The sequence below is a fragment of the Schistocerca gregaria genome, chromosome 5 (genome assembly GCF_023897955.1).
Source record: "Schistocerca gregaria isolate iqSchGreg1 chromosome 5, iqSchGreg1.2, whole genome shotgun sequence".
Lineage (NCBI taxonomy): Eukaryota > Metazoa > Arthropoda > Insecta > Orthoptera > Acrididae > Schistocerca > Schistocerca gregaria.
In genome coordinates this window covers 178638743-178654291 of record NC_064924.1, presented here as the reverse complement: position 1 = coordinate 178654291, position 15549 = coordinate 178638743, and the positions used below count along the sequence as shown (strand labels likewise).

The window sequence follows — 15549 nt, the reverse complement described above, 5'->3', positions numbered from 1 at the left end:
AGTAAAGGAAATGTTTCAATACGTGCATGTCTTCGGTTTCGCATGTTAGTATTTTTCCAATTTTTTACTCTCAGCGCAGCAAGTCGTTAGAGACAAGAAGTACCGAATACATGTTTTTCACTCGCCATGTTTTCTTTCCCACATGCAACGCTGGTGGAGCCGGAAGTGTTGCTAATCCTCCAGTTCCTTATTTTTCAACGATACGGTTTGTGGTGCACGGAAAATCGACAGCTTTTCGACAGCCCATGGGACTAAATGCAGATTTCAGTAGGGCTAGAGCAAGTGATCGGTACACAGCTTTGCAACTGCAAAGGCCGCTAGCTGTTTGTCATTCCTTCACTGTACAAGAAAATATTGTACACTACAGAACGTAAATTTAACTAAACATAAAAGCAAATTTTGTCTTATGAATTCTTCATTTGTATAGCCGTATTGTCCGTAAACGCTTTTAAGTTATTGAGGGTACTTTAATTTCGTCTTTCCAACTACAAGAAAAAACATGTTTCCGTCAGCAAACGAGTTTTATTGGAATAAAACATTATCAGTGGTGGTGTTTCATTCCTGGTTTTTCGCTCACATCAGGAAACGCTGTCTTACTGCATGTTTTTGGTTTATTTCTTTGTTTGGAACTGTTCACTCATGCCTGTTCCCACACTGATCTGCTCAATCATTCCAAACACGTGCAAGCAGATGGCGTTTTCTGATATTCGCGACAAAGGAGACAAGAAATATTGCCTTTGATGAGGTTTTATTTCTATAAAACGAAACGCGTTTTCTGACAAAAATCGCATTTTCTTGTAGTTGAAAAGACGGAATTAAAATACCCTCAATAATCTGCCTTTGTGAGAATATTTATTTAATCAGTTAAACAATCGTCCTAAGTTCAGAAAAAAACACAAAAATCTAATTAATTAAAAAACACAATAATGCAACAGAAACAGAAATAATATCTAATACTGTACTGCGAGATAGACCTAGAATGAATAGACAATTTCAAAGAGGTACGTGAGTTTGAACGTCCATGTAAAATTGTAAACTGCTAAATGAAATGTATTTGCATATAGTGAGGTACATTCTTACGTTCTTTAAATGACCTTTTCTCTCGATCCTGTATGTTCATAAATTGTCAATTATATTCTTAGAAAAATAGTATTTTTTTCTTTTTCGTTTTCTGCAAAACTTATCTTCATATATGATCTGCGAAGCACTGTAAACTGCGTAGAATAGGATACTTTTTACTGGTCCTGCCACTCTTTGCGAACTGTCATCCCGTAATGGTTACTGTACAGCCTCTACAGAGCAGACACGTAGTGAGCTGAAGAACATTCGGGTTTCTATGCCGAAAGATGAGTCTCGGAGATTTCCAAGCACGTTCTGGAGAGACGTACGGCGTGTTGTTTGGAATTCTGGCAATTTAGATTTTTCCACGTTTCTATCGCAGTCTCCCTCTCATCAGAGAAGCCTGTGAGCATTCACGCCACCTTCCTCTTATTGACAGTATTTATAAACCAGATAGCCATTACTGACTCACTGTAGAATGTCATTATTTTTTGAAAATAGTTTTAGCGTGGAAAAAGAACGAGCAACTTTTGCAACACCCGTGGATTCCGTTCGATATATCAGGATGGCCTTAAATAAAGTTTTCAGCAACATTAGCTATGCTGCAAACACAAGAGAAATGTCATAAGAAGATGTTATTGAAAAGCTTGAACGTTTCATTTCTAAGATCATCGTTACCGACGGTAGATACGAAGAATGGTTTTACTGTTAGGCTTTACTGCTACATGTGCATCTGTAACACACTTTCACATAGTTCATCCCTTGGTCAGTCACGGGATAAAAAGTGTTACTTTATGCTCTGTTAAGGGCTCTGCCAGCCTCTAATGTTTACACAGCTCGTTTTATAGGCAATTTACATTCAGTGGTGATGTTCAAAGCTTCATCAAGCAGTTTGTCAGACGATCATTTGATAGCAGGTATTTCTGAGAACAACTGAGTGATATGTGGTAAGACACTGCACTCGCATTCGGAAGCACACCGATTCAAATCCTCGTCCATCCATCCAGATTGAGGTTTTCAGTGATCCGCCCACCTCCCTCCCCACTCCCCCCCCCCCCCCCCCCCTCCCCACCGGAAAAGAATTGATTGGTATGATTCCTTTGCCAACGATACGTCTATATTTTCAGATTTATGTCCGCGATTTCTGTTGAACTTAAAAGGGTAAGATTAGGGTTTTAGGAGCTGTTACTGCACTTTGTTCGTTGCATTTCTTGCTCTTGTACATTATGTTTAATCGAGCCTTACACTGATTCTCTAGGTGTGTGGGTAGTTTCATGTCTGTCAGCCCAGTGCACTGGATTATGGAACTTTATCATTACCGTGGAAGTACTAATGGAAGAAGGTTCTGAATCCTACCTAACACCAAAGAATTTGTGGATGCTCTGAACTGTTTAGAAATATAGGGCCGTTTATTGATTAGCGAGTTAGCGTCTCGGCCTCTACAGCACCTTTGAGGACTAAATTGAAATTGTGACTTGATTCCTCTTTGCACACCATTCTATGTGTCACTAATGACGGATGCTTCGTCTTTTCCTCGGCTGGGACACTTGCTCACGTCTACTACCTTTCGTCCTATACTCGTATACTCAGTTTACTAACTTTCGAGTCCTAAAACAGATTTATCTTTGACCTAGATAAAAGACGTAAATGATTTACGTACCTTTACATCAGATGAGTTTTCAGTAACAATCTATCATTCATTGTTTTAACGTAGAGAGAAACTTCTTTTGACTAATTAATTTTACTAAGTTTTTCAATTTTCGTTCCCATTTTAATTTTTATATTTTTTCTTTTTTTAAAAGGGAAAAGCCTATTATTTCATACTATTATCGCTAGATAGATTCCTTAATCGTTCAATGATTATTTTCAGCAGATCTTCTTAGAGTAAACATAACGCAAAGCGACGCAGTCGTCAACAGTGCAGGGATCTCAGCAGAGGCCCACGTCGTTGCATAGCAACAGTTTGAGATGAGGCGACTTGCGAGAAACATGAATGTGGTGCGTCCCCGGTCAGCAAAATCCTTGCAAAGCCGCGAAATGCAGTCAGAGCACGGAGTCAGAGGTAAGCCCAAACATATAGGCGTCAAATCTACTGCAGCTTTCTGCGGAAGCATCACATATGTTCTCACGGGCATACATACGTAATGAATGTGGAGAACTTCGGTACAGCAATTGTATTCAGCGCACTTGGCTTTTGGGAACCAGTCATCCAGAAATGATCAAAGTTTGTCTGAGGTAAGTTTGTGACGGAGGACCACGAATTTTTATAAATATTTTAATCACAGGAATATCGTAACAATATATTCCCGTACGACGTTTCCGTGCCAAGCGATCTCCGTATTGGCTCGTATATATTCTCCGTAGATTTCTACCTTATTTTCGCTGGTGGACCCCGTACTCTCACAAAACTTCAGCTGAAGGTCGGTTGAATAACTAGTGTGCCTTTTTCGTTTTTTTTTTTTTTTTTTTTTTTTTTTTTTTTTTTTTTTTTTTTTTTTGCATTTGCTCATTTGCTAACTGCCAAATCCAGAAAGTGGGCGTGTTACATTTCCGCGGGTGCCGCAATGTGTGTAGAAGAGTGGTTGTCAGTTTTGTGTCACGTTTTTAATAACGTTATGTTTACGTGAGTGTTACTCTGTAGTACGTTTCTGAACAGATCTTGAGGAGAGGAAAAGGATTACAGAATAAAAACGTAGGGCGCCGTTCAAAAAAGACGTGCTGCTGTTCATATTTTCGTAACGAGCAAAGTTACAAGAAAGGAAACCACCTTCGTTAATGTGCCCATGGTAGTTAAACAACTTTTTATCGATGCATTTTCTATTTCTCTTCTGGACAAAAACTTATTTGGGTGATACGGATAAATAGGACACACTATGTACTGTCACATTTCAGTCATTAGGTGACAACAGACATCACGTTGTAGCATGTTACTGGATAGTTCGAAGTCAGGATGTCTTTGGAGGGAGGTCTGTACGGTAGATTCTGCCTGTGCTGTTCTAGCACCTAATTGGCAGACAACAGCGAATCGACAGCTTGTATTCGGTGGCAGAGTTTTCCTGCAGCGAGAATTCGACGGCGCTCGGCAGTTGTGTGGGGCCGCTTGTTGATGGTAGTGAACGAGAGGTCTTGCGTAGCTGCCAGATAGGGAACATACGCGACCGCTTGCACTGAAATGTCTGGTTGCCAGGCTGCCGGTAGATGGTAGCCATCATGTTCGTACTCTTGGGGAATTTAGTTATTTTGATAGCTTCCCTTATTTTCCGTAACTGCATCCACGGGAGCCGAGAAAGCAAGAAGCTTCTTGAAAATTAATAGATCGGCCTCATTCTAGGTGGTGTTCGGTTATTTCTCATTTTTCTTGCTGCCCCAGTCGTACTTGCTTTCTTGGTCCCACACGTGAATACTAATCGGTATCCCGGTTTCGACAAAGTACACGTTGCCGCAATGGAATCGGAGTTCGAAAGTGCCTTCAGTGTCGAGGGCATCCTTCGTCGGTCTCAACGTATCTCGGATCTTCCAGCCACTCTGGAGGATATACACAATTCGTCTGCGGCGCAGTATCTTGCAGACAAGGTCGCTGACGCCTCCCATGAAAGGTAAGAAGACCAAGAAGAGGTTCTAATGTTCCTATGTTTATGTTCGTTGTTCCTCATGGATCGCGGTCTGTTGTTACTGCTGTACCCATTCGCACGTAATGTTGTGCGTAGGAGGCTTAGTTCATGCTGGAGGTTATCAGCTTTTCTAAGCCAGTGAGCTCGGCCTGTCAGGGTATGCACGAGGCGTTCTTATGTGCTCTGTGCATGCAAGTACTGTTTGGTGTGCGTCGGTTTCTTGTATACTCCGTGTCTTTGTTTGCCGCTACGTGCTCTGTACGCTTCTAAACCCAAGAAGGGAATCGTGCCGTTATTCTGTTTCTAGTGTAAATTGTAGGGTCTTATGTAGGCTGTTGAGATGTTGACGAAAGTTGAGTAGTTCTGCATCTCTGGGCGGCAAGTTTTGTTCATGTACCTCAGACGACACCTTGGACACAGCGGCGCGGCTGTTTCAGTGAAGGCTTTCATGAACCTATCAATTGCCACAGGGGAAAGGCGGGAACCCATAGTGGAAAAAGTACATTTACGTTATTCGCGGCTTTTCCGTTGCTTGCTGTTCTCGGTAGTGGTTCCCGTCATGAATGACGAATTAAGAGTGAGATGTGGGTAGCTCGTTCGTAATTTCCCATGCTTCGTACATGAAGTTATCACGTATGTTGTTTCACTCGCGGCAGATGGGGTTCAGCTGTTAATTCCACTCTAAGCACGACCTTGGAAATGAGAACATATTACGAATTTTGCTGCTAGTTCCTAACCTAACTTTCAACCTCAGAAGTCGTGACATATTCGGATGAAAGAATTATTTGTGACGACCAGTATTATAAGCTTCATGATTATCAATGGATGCATCGCACTATCATCCGAATGGCTACCGTCAACGTTAACAAATTGCCAACTGCAGCACGTAACGGAAGAGCTAGGCACACCGTAAGTGCACTTTAGCCGACATTGCCATTCCGTCTGTCTGTTCGTGGAATTTGCCCTATCAACTAGAATATGTAGATGGCAGGCACGACAGCACCAAGTTGTTAACGTCTGCAGGATGTTGACCGTCTACGCTAGAGGCGTATTAGTAAACATATATTACGTCAAAGCTCACAAAATATTTGCAAATATTGAAACTACATCAAGTGTGCTGACGTACCTTCACCGCTTCAGACTGTCCTTGGGCTGCATCGCTTCTGTTTTCACACTGTTCAGTGGTGTCCATCCCATAAAGTGTATTACGTGGCATTCCACCTCATGTACTGTAGACCGCCGGAGCTGTGTCTGACGGCAAATAGCGGAAGACAAAAAAAATCCCGCCTCGTCTGCAGGAAGGTCGTTCTTCTTAAGCGTTTTTGGTCGCAAGCAATCAGTTATGTTTCGACCGATGTCAATCTGTCTGCTGTGGGTAGAACTCTTTCAGATGGTTGCTGCAACATTGTCACCTGATGTAGATGATGTACTCCCTTCACAGGTCGTAGTACTGTAGATCGAAGCTGTGAACGTTTGCCGTCACTGAGGACATGTCATTAAACTAACTATACGAGGCGTAACGATATCAAAGTGACAGATAATTGTGCATTCACGGTACATTTATTTCCACGATTTTCCCTGAACCAGTATCACAGTTGTGTGAAAATGTTATAAATTACTCCATGTCTCCCGCAACTGTCTGTTTTTAGTTCATTTCCCAAAAGATATTACTCGATATTCTATTAATCTGTCCTAAAGTTTTCGCAGTCGTGAAGGGATATCACCTCACATTTAAGAACTAATATTTCATTTGGAGGAACGATACGGGCTCTGCGGCGCACCTAGCGAAGAGGCATAGTGGACTCGCATTCGGGAGATTTGTCTGTCATTTTTTTGAAGTAAAAAAAGAGGAAGGAAATTCCAGAATGAGATTTTCACTCTGCAACGGAGTGTGCGCTGATATGAAACTTCCTGGTAGATTGAAACTGTGTTCCGGATCGAGACTCGTACTCGGGACCTTTACCTTTTGCGGGCAAGTGCTCTACCAACTGAGCTACCCAAGCACGACTCACGTCCCCTCCTCACAGCTTTACTTCTGCCAGTTCCTCGTGTCATACCTTCCAAACTTTACAGAAGCTCTCCTGCGAACCTTCCAGAACTAGCACTGCTGAAAGAAAGGCTATTGCGAAGACATGGCCTAACCACAGTCTGGGGGCTGTTTCCAGAAATTTCAGGAAGGAAATTATTGTAACCGTAATTAGTCAACCATTCATCCATAGAATACAATAAAAATAGAAAGTAGCTGACCTGCTCCCTGTGTCTACATAATGTTCCATATGCTTGTAACTCTTGAAAACAAACAAACACGAAAAATAGAGTTCTTCAGTCTCAGTTCTCACACTTTAGCACTGATTGTTCGTAGGTAATGCCGAAATAGTGGTATGATCCCCGATTACAACATGATTTCTGAGCAAACTTTCAAAAAATTTGAATAAATTTGAATCACTCTTCGATAAAACAGCAGACGTTGGACGGACTAACTATCCTTTGTTTGCCTATGTAATTTTATATTTTCTTTCTATGTATGTTGAAGCTTAGAATAGCCAAAATTTTTATATATTTGTTCGATTTCTATAGTTATACAGGGAATGTTAGGAATAAAATACCGAAATTCGGTCAATTCAAAAACCGACTGCTTAGTGTGGTTTTAAGTCAGGGTAAACTGGTATGGGAAAGAAAACGATATCACCGAAAACCGGTTGTTCTTTACACAGCAATTACAGTAAGACTTACACAAAGCCGGCCGCGGTGACCGATCGGTTCTAGGCGCTTCGGTCCGGAACCGCGCGACTGCTACGGTCGCAGGTTCGAATCCTGCCTCGGACATGGATGTGAGTGATGTCCTTAGGTTTGTTAGGTTTAAGAAGTTCTAAGTTCTAGGGGACTGACCTCCGGTGTTAAGTCCCATAGTGCTAAGATCCATTTGAACCAACACAAAACTCGTGCAGTTATTTACATGGCGTCACTGACAATGTATTCAAATAATTGCAACTGACCGCTCTTACTCTTGTGATATGTATGTTTAAAATCGCCACATTGATAACTTTTTTAGTTATTTCTGTCCTGTGACATGTTTAACTGATAACTGCGCTTCATCAATATTTGATTTGTCTGGCATTCTTCTTAATGAGTTTGTTTATAAATAACTTTCTGCTACAAGTCTTCATTTTCTTTTATTTATATTTTACGCGACGCGTTTTGGTAAATGTTTAACATTTCCATGCGCGCTTTCTCTTTGTACTGTGGCATTTTTAGGAAATGTTTTCTATGTATGCGGTTCTGCTTTGTTTTGTCGATTTTACTTGACACTTGGCGTGCCGTCTTTCGACAGAGGTTCGCTATCGCTATGGCTAATCTTGTTTTTGACTTTGCGTATCTAAACAATCCGAGGAAGTGCGTGAGAACGACTCTCTCATGTTCAATACCTACAATGTTCAGCTTCATCCTGCTGATCCTTCCGCTATTACTTTTCCTTCCGTTATCAACTTATTCCTCCCAAGTTATGGCCAAAATATTACAGTTTTATGCTTTTGACTGTACTTCTCAATTCCTTATCTCTGCTTACTCATCTTAGAGAGCTTTCATTGATAATTCCTTCTGTCCGTAATATTAACACTCGTCGATTTCGACTGCCCCTATCTTCTTCGTTGTTGCTTTATTAATCGTCCATGCCTTCATTCCATACAAGAGTGTCGGGGTTACGTAGTATTTAATCATTCGGCGTCTTAGTTGCAAGTTTAAAATCACTGTTGGTAAAAAAAAAAAAAAAAAAAAAAAAAAAAAATCAGAAAGGCAGCAACAGTTTGTTCAATTCCACTATATATTTCTTGAATCTGCTAGAGTTTGTTATTGATTAAAGTATATTTATACTTATCTTGGTACGCTTTGAATGAGTATGGTAACAATAACAATAATAATAATAATACCAGGTGAAGTCTTGGGAGTTTTGCTAATAATCCCATATCTACTTTTGCTAAAATTTATTTTGAGACCAAAATCGTTGCTGACTCCATTTCTTCAAATAGGGTCTGTAGCTGTGTTATATTTCCTGCCAATATTTGTGTGTCGTTAGCAGTGCGTATATTATTAATCACTTCTCCATCGACTTATACGTAAACCTGTTACTGTGCTTCATACAGCTTGCCTGAAGATTGCCTCCGAATAATACATAGGAACGGGGACAGAACAGAGCTTTGTCTTATCTTACTATTGCATTATATTGCTATCACTTGATAACAGCGGTCTGTGGTATGTTTTCTTTTCTTCTCTTTTTTTGTCATCAATCTTCTGATGACAATGCTGTGCTCCAAACGTCCATTCTCAGAAATTTCTTCCGCAAATTAAGGATTGTGCTTGATATTAGCAGTCTTCAACGTTTGGGCAGATTGTGTGTGTGTATGAGCCATAACTGTTAGTCAACGTTTAAAAAACTGTTATTATACGACACGTGTCGTTTAAGAAATAGAGTATGCTACAACGTTATTGGAAGATCAAAATAAAAAAAATTAAAAAATACACCTATACCTATTATCGAACTCGAAAGCTCTAGTACCCTTTAGGAGAACTTTACTCACTGCAGTACATAGGGAGGGCAGCTACACGCTATTGGAGGACACTTGTCGGACATTTGAGTACAGTGTTTCCAGAATGCCTTTCTTTGAGGTCTATTTTCTAACGAAAATAAGCACGGCAAAATTTTTTTAGATATTTTTATGCTGTTAGTGACGTGCAGAGGCATCATAGTTCGACACTAATTTTGTACCAAGTTCTTCAGATAGTTAGGCACAGGGATGGCGGTTATTTCTGAAACAACCAGATTTCGGTAGTACCAGTATGTTTTTTTTTTAATTTTCCAGTTTCACTTGACGGTTAAAACCACTCAAAATAACTGGCTTCGGAAATATTTGCTTTTCAATTTTTATTCCCAGTAATAGACGTCAACTTCGCGCAAAGTTGTAAAAATTCTAAGACTTCCTTAGCCTTTACATTACGCGTTTCAGTATATGTGGAATCAAGATATAACATAAAACACGTGATCTACCATTAGGTGCTTTCTGTAAATGTAAGGTGGCATTGAATACTACAAAAAATTATCAATAATCTCTTATTTATTTTAATTTCTTGAAATTCTTCTCAGAAATCATGTTGTAATCGAGGATCGTACCACTATTTGGACATTACGAATAGTCAGTGCTAATGAGTGAAAACCTACTATGAACAAAATTTAGCCTCGTGGGATTAGCCGAGAGGTTTAAGGCGCTGCAGTCATGGACTGTGCGGCTGGTCCCGGCGGAGGTTAGAGTCCTCCCTTGGGCATGGATGTGTGTGTTTCTCCTTAGGATAATTTAGGTTGAGTAGTGTGTAAGCTTAGGGACTGATGACCTTAGCAGTTAAGTCCCATAAGACTTCATACATGTGAACACTTTTTTTTGACAAAATTTATTTTTTATTGTTAGGTTTCCAAGGACTACAAAGAAGTGGCATATTATGTAGACGCATGCAGCAGGTTAGCTAATTTCTATGTGCATTATAAAACTATGAAAGTATTGTTAAGTTTTTAATTTATTTCTTTCTCTTTTATTATTTCTCTTTTATTTCATAAAAATGATAGCCGAATAATTAGATTTTGTGTGAAATTAGTAGAATCCTCCTTTTTTAATTATTTCAAATGAAAAATCCGTTTTGTACTCATATATTTAATCCTTATTTTAAAGATTATTAAATTTCGTAAAGCGTTTATTAACGTGCCTGTCAACAGTTGCAGTACTTACATTTGGCGACTACTTTCAAACTTCCCAGGTTCATTTTCAAGCCTGGCATCATGATGCTGCTCTGAAATCGCCTGATCTTAATAATGAAAATCGAAGTGGCAACATATGCTTTATAAAATGTTTTCAAAATGAATATCAAAATCCACACGTTACTCTTAGCAAGTTGCTTTTGCCTTGCTAAGTGACAAACGTGGACTGTCACATTCATTCTGCAAATATTTTACAAAGGATGTTTTGCTATTTGACGTTCATTATCAACATCAGTCACTTTCAGTGCAGCCACGGTAGGCTGGGCTAGAAAATGAACCTGTTAAGTTTGAAACTTGTCGCTAAACATGAGTAGTGCACCTGCTGACAGATTCGCTAATAAACGGTTTACGAGGTACGTTATTGTCTCAGCAATGCTGTACCTTTTCTTGTGTCATGTGTCCATTGCTCGTTTGTAACTGTTGGTCGTGTCACTTAAATAGCGCTGATCGTTTTTTTTAATTGTCTGTAGTAACCAAACATTTGAAAGCATTCAAAATCTTCGAATATGCAATTCACGTTTTTAAAAAAATGTGTTATTTATGAAACCAACGCTTAATGCTGGTGCTACAGGAAATGGATGACTTCTGCTGTTGTTTTATTCATTATTAGTAAAAATTAAACACACTTTATAGCCTAGACCAACCAAATATCGCCGGCCGCGGTGGCCGATGCTACGGTCGCAGGTTCGAATCCTGCCTCGGGCATGGATTTGTGTGATGTCCTTAGGTTAGGTATAAGTAGTTCTAAGTCTAGGGAACTGGTGACCTCGGAATTTGAGTCCCATAGTGCTTAGAGCCATTTGAACCTTTTGAACAACCAAATATTAGAACTAAAATATTGGTGTCTGTTTCATTGTTCTGTTTTTTCCATCTGTACCAGACATAAGATTGGGGTGAAACTATTCAGGGGACCATGCCTGTTTTCCCAGAGCGTTGGTCGCCTGCTCAGTAGGGACGGGAAAAATTACCGGTTAACATCGATAGCGGTATTTTATTATTCCTGAATAACCGGTCCTTCTTGGGTGTTGTCTCGGTTACAATAGGTTTTCTTCATTTTTTACTAATAACCAGGGAAAATCTGGAATAGGTATTTGTCATAGCACCAGTCCTAAAACTTTTGCTTCTTATAGAAACTTTTTTAAACACTAGGAATGTTTATTCACAAAACCTTCATTGCTTGGAAATATTGGATTATTATAGAAATTGGGGAAAGCGATCAGAACTATTTTGATAACGTCTACAGTTGGAAACTAGTAATAAACGGAAGATACAAGAATGGGTACAACATTCCAGAGACAATAATGAACTCGTTGCCATGTGACGTGTCCTGTTAGGCGGTCCCGGCTGTACGTGCAATGTGCAAGGTTTCCTCCACCTGGTCTATACCGATACGGTTGTTTCTCGCAATCATCCGTGGACATCGTTTGCTCTGCAGAATGCTACGATCACTCCTCTGGAAGTGATTTATGAAGTGCAGTAGCAGGGAAGCACAATGCACTATTTCCTTATTTCCTTTAAAGGATTAAAACACTGTATGTGCCACAATAAACTAGCGATGTCGTATAAGGAGAAAACGTCAACGATGTTCCTTGCAAGAGAAGGTAAATTTTATTGATATAATTTGGTTAACGTCTTATAATCTTGGGATAATAACTGAAGCCTTAATATTGTGATTGCTTCTTCTTCTTCTTCTGTAGTGGTCAATCCAAGGATTGGTCTGCAACAGCTACAGTGGCCGCTTTTCTCCATTCTGTGCGTCTTTCTGCTCTTCTCTTCATTTCTTTATAGGTGTTACATCCCACATCTTCACGATTTGACCCATGTACCTCAGTCGTGGTCTTCCTCTTGGTCTTTTTCCCTCGACATATCCCTCTATGATTGTGTTCAGGAGTCGTTTGTCTTAATATATGGCCTGTAAATTGCACTCTTCTGCCGGCCGCGGTGGTCTCGCGGTTCTAGGCGCGCAGTCCGGAACCGTGCGACTGCTACGGTCGCAGGTTCGAATCCTGCCTCGGGCATGGATGTGTTTGATGTCCTTAGGTTAGTTAGGTTTAAGTAGTTCTAAGTTCTAGGGGACTAATGACCACAGCAGTTGAGTCCCATAGTGCTCAGAGCCATTTTTTTTTGCACTCTTCTTTTAACAATAAAACTCCAGAAGCTTCTCTTCTCACCTGCTCTTTCCAGAACCACTTAGTTTGTGACCTTGTCGATACATGTTATTTCGAGCATGTGCCTATAGCACCACATTTCAAAAGAATTTAGCCTCTGGTCTTCCTCTGTCCCGAGAGTCCATGTTTCACACCCACAGCATGCCACACTCCACACATACGATTTCAAAAATCTTTTCCTGATTTAAAGGTAGATTGTGGTTGCTACAGTACCGAAAACTGATGTCATGCAAAAGTGACGGTGAGGTAAGTCACCAATCTGCGACCTTTCGCTGTCACCGCGCTCGTCTCCTCCACCTTGGCAGTCTGTGCTGGAGGCCATGAGCAAGATTTATGCTGCAGCCTTTACCCCATACCCATCGTGCTATCCTTCTTCCTCACCTCGATTATGATTTTTCAATTTTTGTTCGGAGTCCACATTTGTTACTGGAAGACATAGTAATAAGAAGCTGAAAAACGGTTATTTCAGAAATCGGTTATTCTGAGCATTCATAACACTCGGGTTAAGCCAGAGACGAAAAGAAGCGGTGTAACCGGAAACCGGTTTTTCCAGTGATAACCGCCACCCTACTGCTCAACCGCAGCAGCAGAAGGCGCAGGCAGCCGGGCCGGCTCTGCTTGCCAGGGTCGGTGCGGCCGGGCTCGGCGCGGCACTCACTGGCGGCGCGGATTCCAATCAGCGCGCGCCTCCTAACGAGGTGCTCCTCGCCGCTCTAACAGCGGCCGGCGGGCGCGAGTAATTACATCGGGGACGGCGGGTGGCCGAATATCAATACGCCCGTCACGGGGAAGCCCCGCGCCACTGTCACCACCCCGTCGCCGATGACCCGAGCGCGCTTTCCTCAGCCATTTCTCTCGCTCACGTCCCATTAGCTCCGGCCGTATCATCTGCGCCTCTATATGTCGCTTTTCTTTCTCCGAAACCTCGTTACCGCTGTTCGCCAATAAGCTTAGCATCCCCTGACGACTTGATAGTGGAAATGTTGCTTTCCATGTCCTTTCTTTCCGCTGAAGGCCTCAGTGTTTTGATACCGAAAGAAAGCGCAGACAGTCGTTCGTTATTCAGCGGCTTCACGTGCAACTCATTCGTGTCATCATTCTTCTGCCGACGTTCCTATCGCAGCTCAGGTAGCGCTTGAAGAAAAGTACCTTCTAATCAGGGAACAATACAGTCGTTAATGACTTCAAAAATCGCTGTTTAAAAAAAATGTTTAGTCTCTACAACAAATTAACCAGCTAACACATACTACTGTCTCACACGTTACATCTACAGCATTTAATGAAAGGTATCTTGTGTAACTAACCTGTTTCTACGGGTTATTACGTTAAGATTCGGCTCACCACCGACTCTAACCATACAACTAATCAAAGGTTTGACCGAGTCGGAAAATAAATTAAGTTGATCACAGACAGTAACTCATAGAAATGCATACGTAGTGATATCGCTCATAGGCGATGCGATGTAATTATTAGTATTGACCGTCCACTGTTCACGAGAATCAAACATTTAAAATAAAATAGAAAGTGCATGAACACTGTGCGTAAGATCAGCTTCCAGCAACATTCCTGAAAATAAGAGTTAATATAAAGCATTTGTTTTAAAATAAGAGGAAACTTATCACTGGACCTGTGCGTAAGGAAACGCGTTGGACGTGGTAACGGGAAAGCTATGAGGTGAGTCGCTTAGGTGCAAAAACGTAACCTCGGAGTACCAGAGAAAATTGTGGATAAAATCATTTATTCCTAAGATATGGATGTCAGGCATGTACACAATTCATGATAACATTGATTCCTAAAACAATAAAGAAAAGCATCGATATATTCGCCGTTATAGTCTACACCTAAAAGCACTACTGTGAATCATTCATACAACTGCTGTTGCCTGATAACTGATCGCAATAACTTTTGAAACGGTACACGTTTCGCAGCACACCCGCGTGTCCACGTCGTTTGTGGAGACGCGATTTCTAGGTATCGTGGCCAAGTTGCAATAATATCACATCACGCAATCATGAACAGTTAACGTTCTTTAAAAACAAACATGAGATCGGAAGGTTAGTGATGACTGTAGCCCAACAAACTCTCATGTTCAACCACCTGGTTTGCTCCTCACGGACGAAAGATCCAACGAAAATTTACGAGAAGGCAAAGCTATTAATATTTGGAAACATGAAAGCTTATACAGGCGCAGTTGAAGGCAAACGGACATTCATGCATAAGCGAGTGCTCACGTCTTATCGACACCTTTGTGTGGCGCTCTTCCGGTGGTTTCAAGTCTGCTATAGAAATTTACTACAAGAAAAATCTGCCAAAGTTTTGCATTCCTTTCTGCGACAAGGCAAAGCAATCTTTCAGAGTTGAAAAGCGAGACCAAAAGCTAACAGCTCTCCCGTCGCCAAGTAACAACGCGCCACGCGGTCAGTCTGACTGGAGCACAGCTGTGGACGCTTCCCGTACCGGCGGCAGACTGCCTCCCTTTTACCTCTTCAGCCACTCCCACGCTCCGCGAGGCCCGGAAAACCCAAAGATGCCATTTCCGCCACCAACCTAACGCAGGCGGATTTCTCACAAGTAGCGCAAACATCATTACCTACTTGACCACTACGAGAGTTGGCTATTCTGTACAACTGCTGCTGAATCTGTATGACTATCGCAGACTTTCTACAGCAGACCAAGCCACCGTCTAGCAACGTGACGCACAACCAAATTCATTCAATCACACCACTATGAGTTATGAGAAAAGAGAAACAAGGAAAAGAAAGAGAAATGCTATTGAAAATGGGCTATCGGACTAATGAAAGGTAGCTACAGGACGCTTTCACTTGACACCTATTACTGGACATTAATGTCGGGTGTGTTCACCCTATGGCTTTGACAGCTACAGCTGTGATAGACACAGTCTCAGTGACGT

General features: G+C 41.3%; 1 protein-coding gene across 1 annotated transcript in view; it reads left to right on the top strand.

Annotated features, from left to right (window-relative positions):
• The first annotated feature begins 4363 nt into the window (after positions 1–4363).
• The window catches only part of LOC126272136 (loricrin-like), a 1218911-nt gene continuing 1207725 nt past the window's right edge, over positions 4364–15549 (top strand). Inside the window, exon 1 of the mRNA XM_049974744.1 lies at positions 4364–4655. Within this exon, the coding sequence (XP_049830701.1) occupies positions 4504–4655 (152 nt within the window). The 5' untranslated portion in view covers positions 4364–4503. The remainder of the gene's footprint in view (positions 4656–15549) is intronic.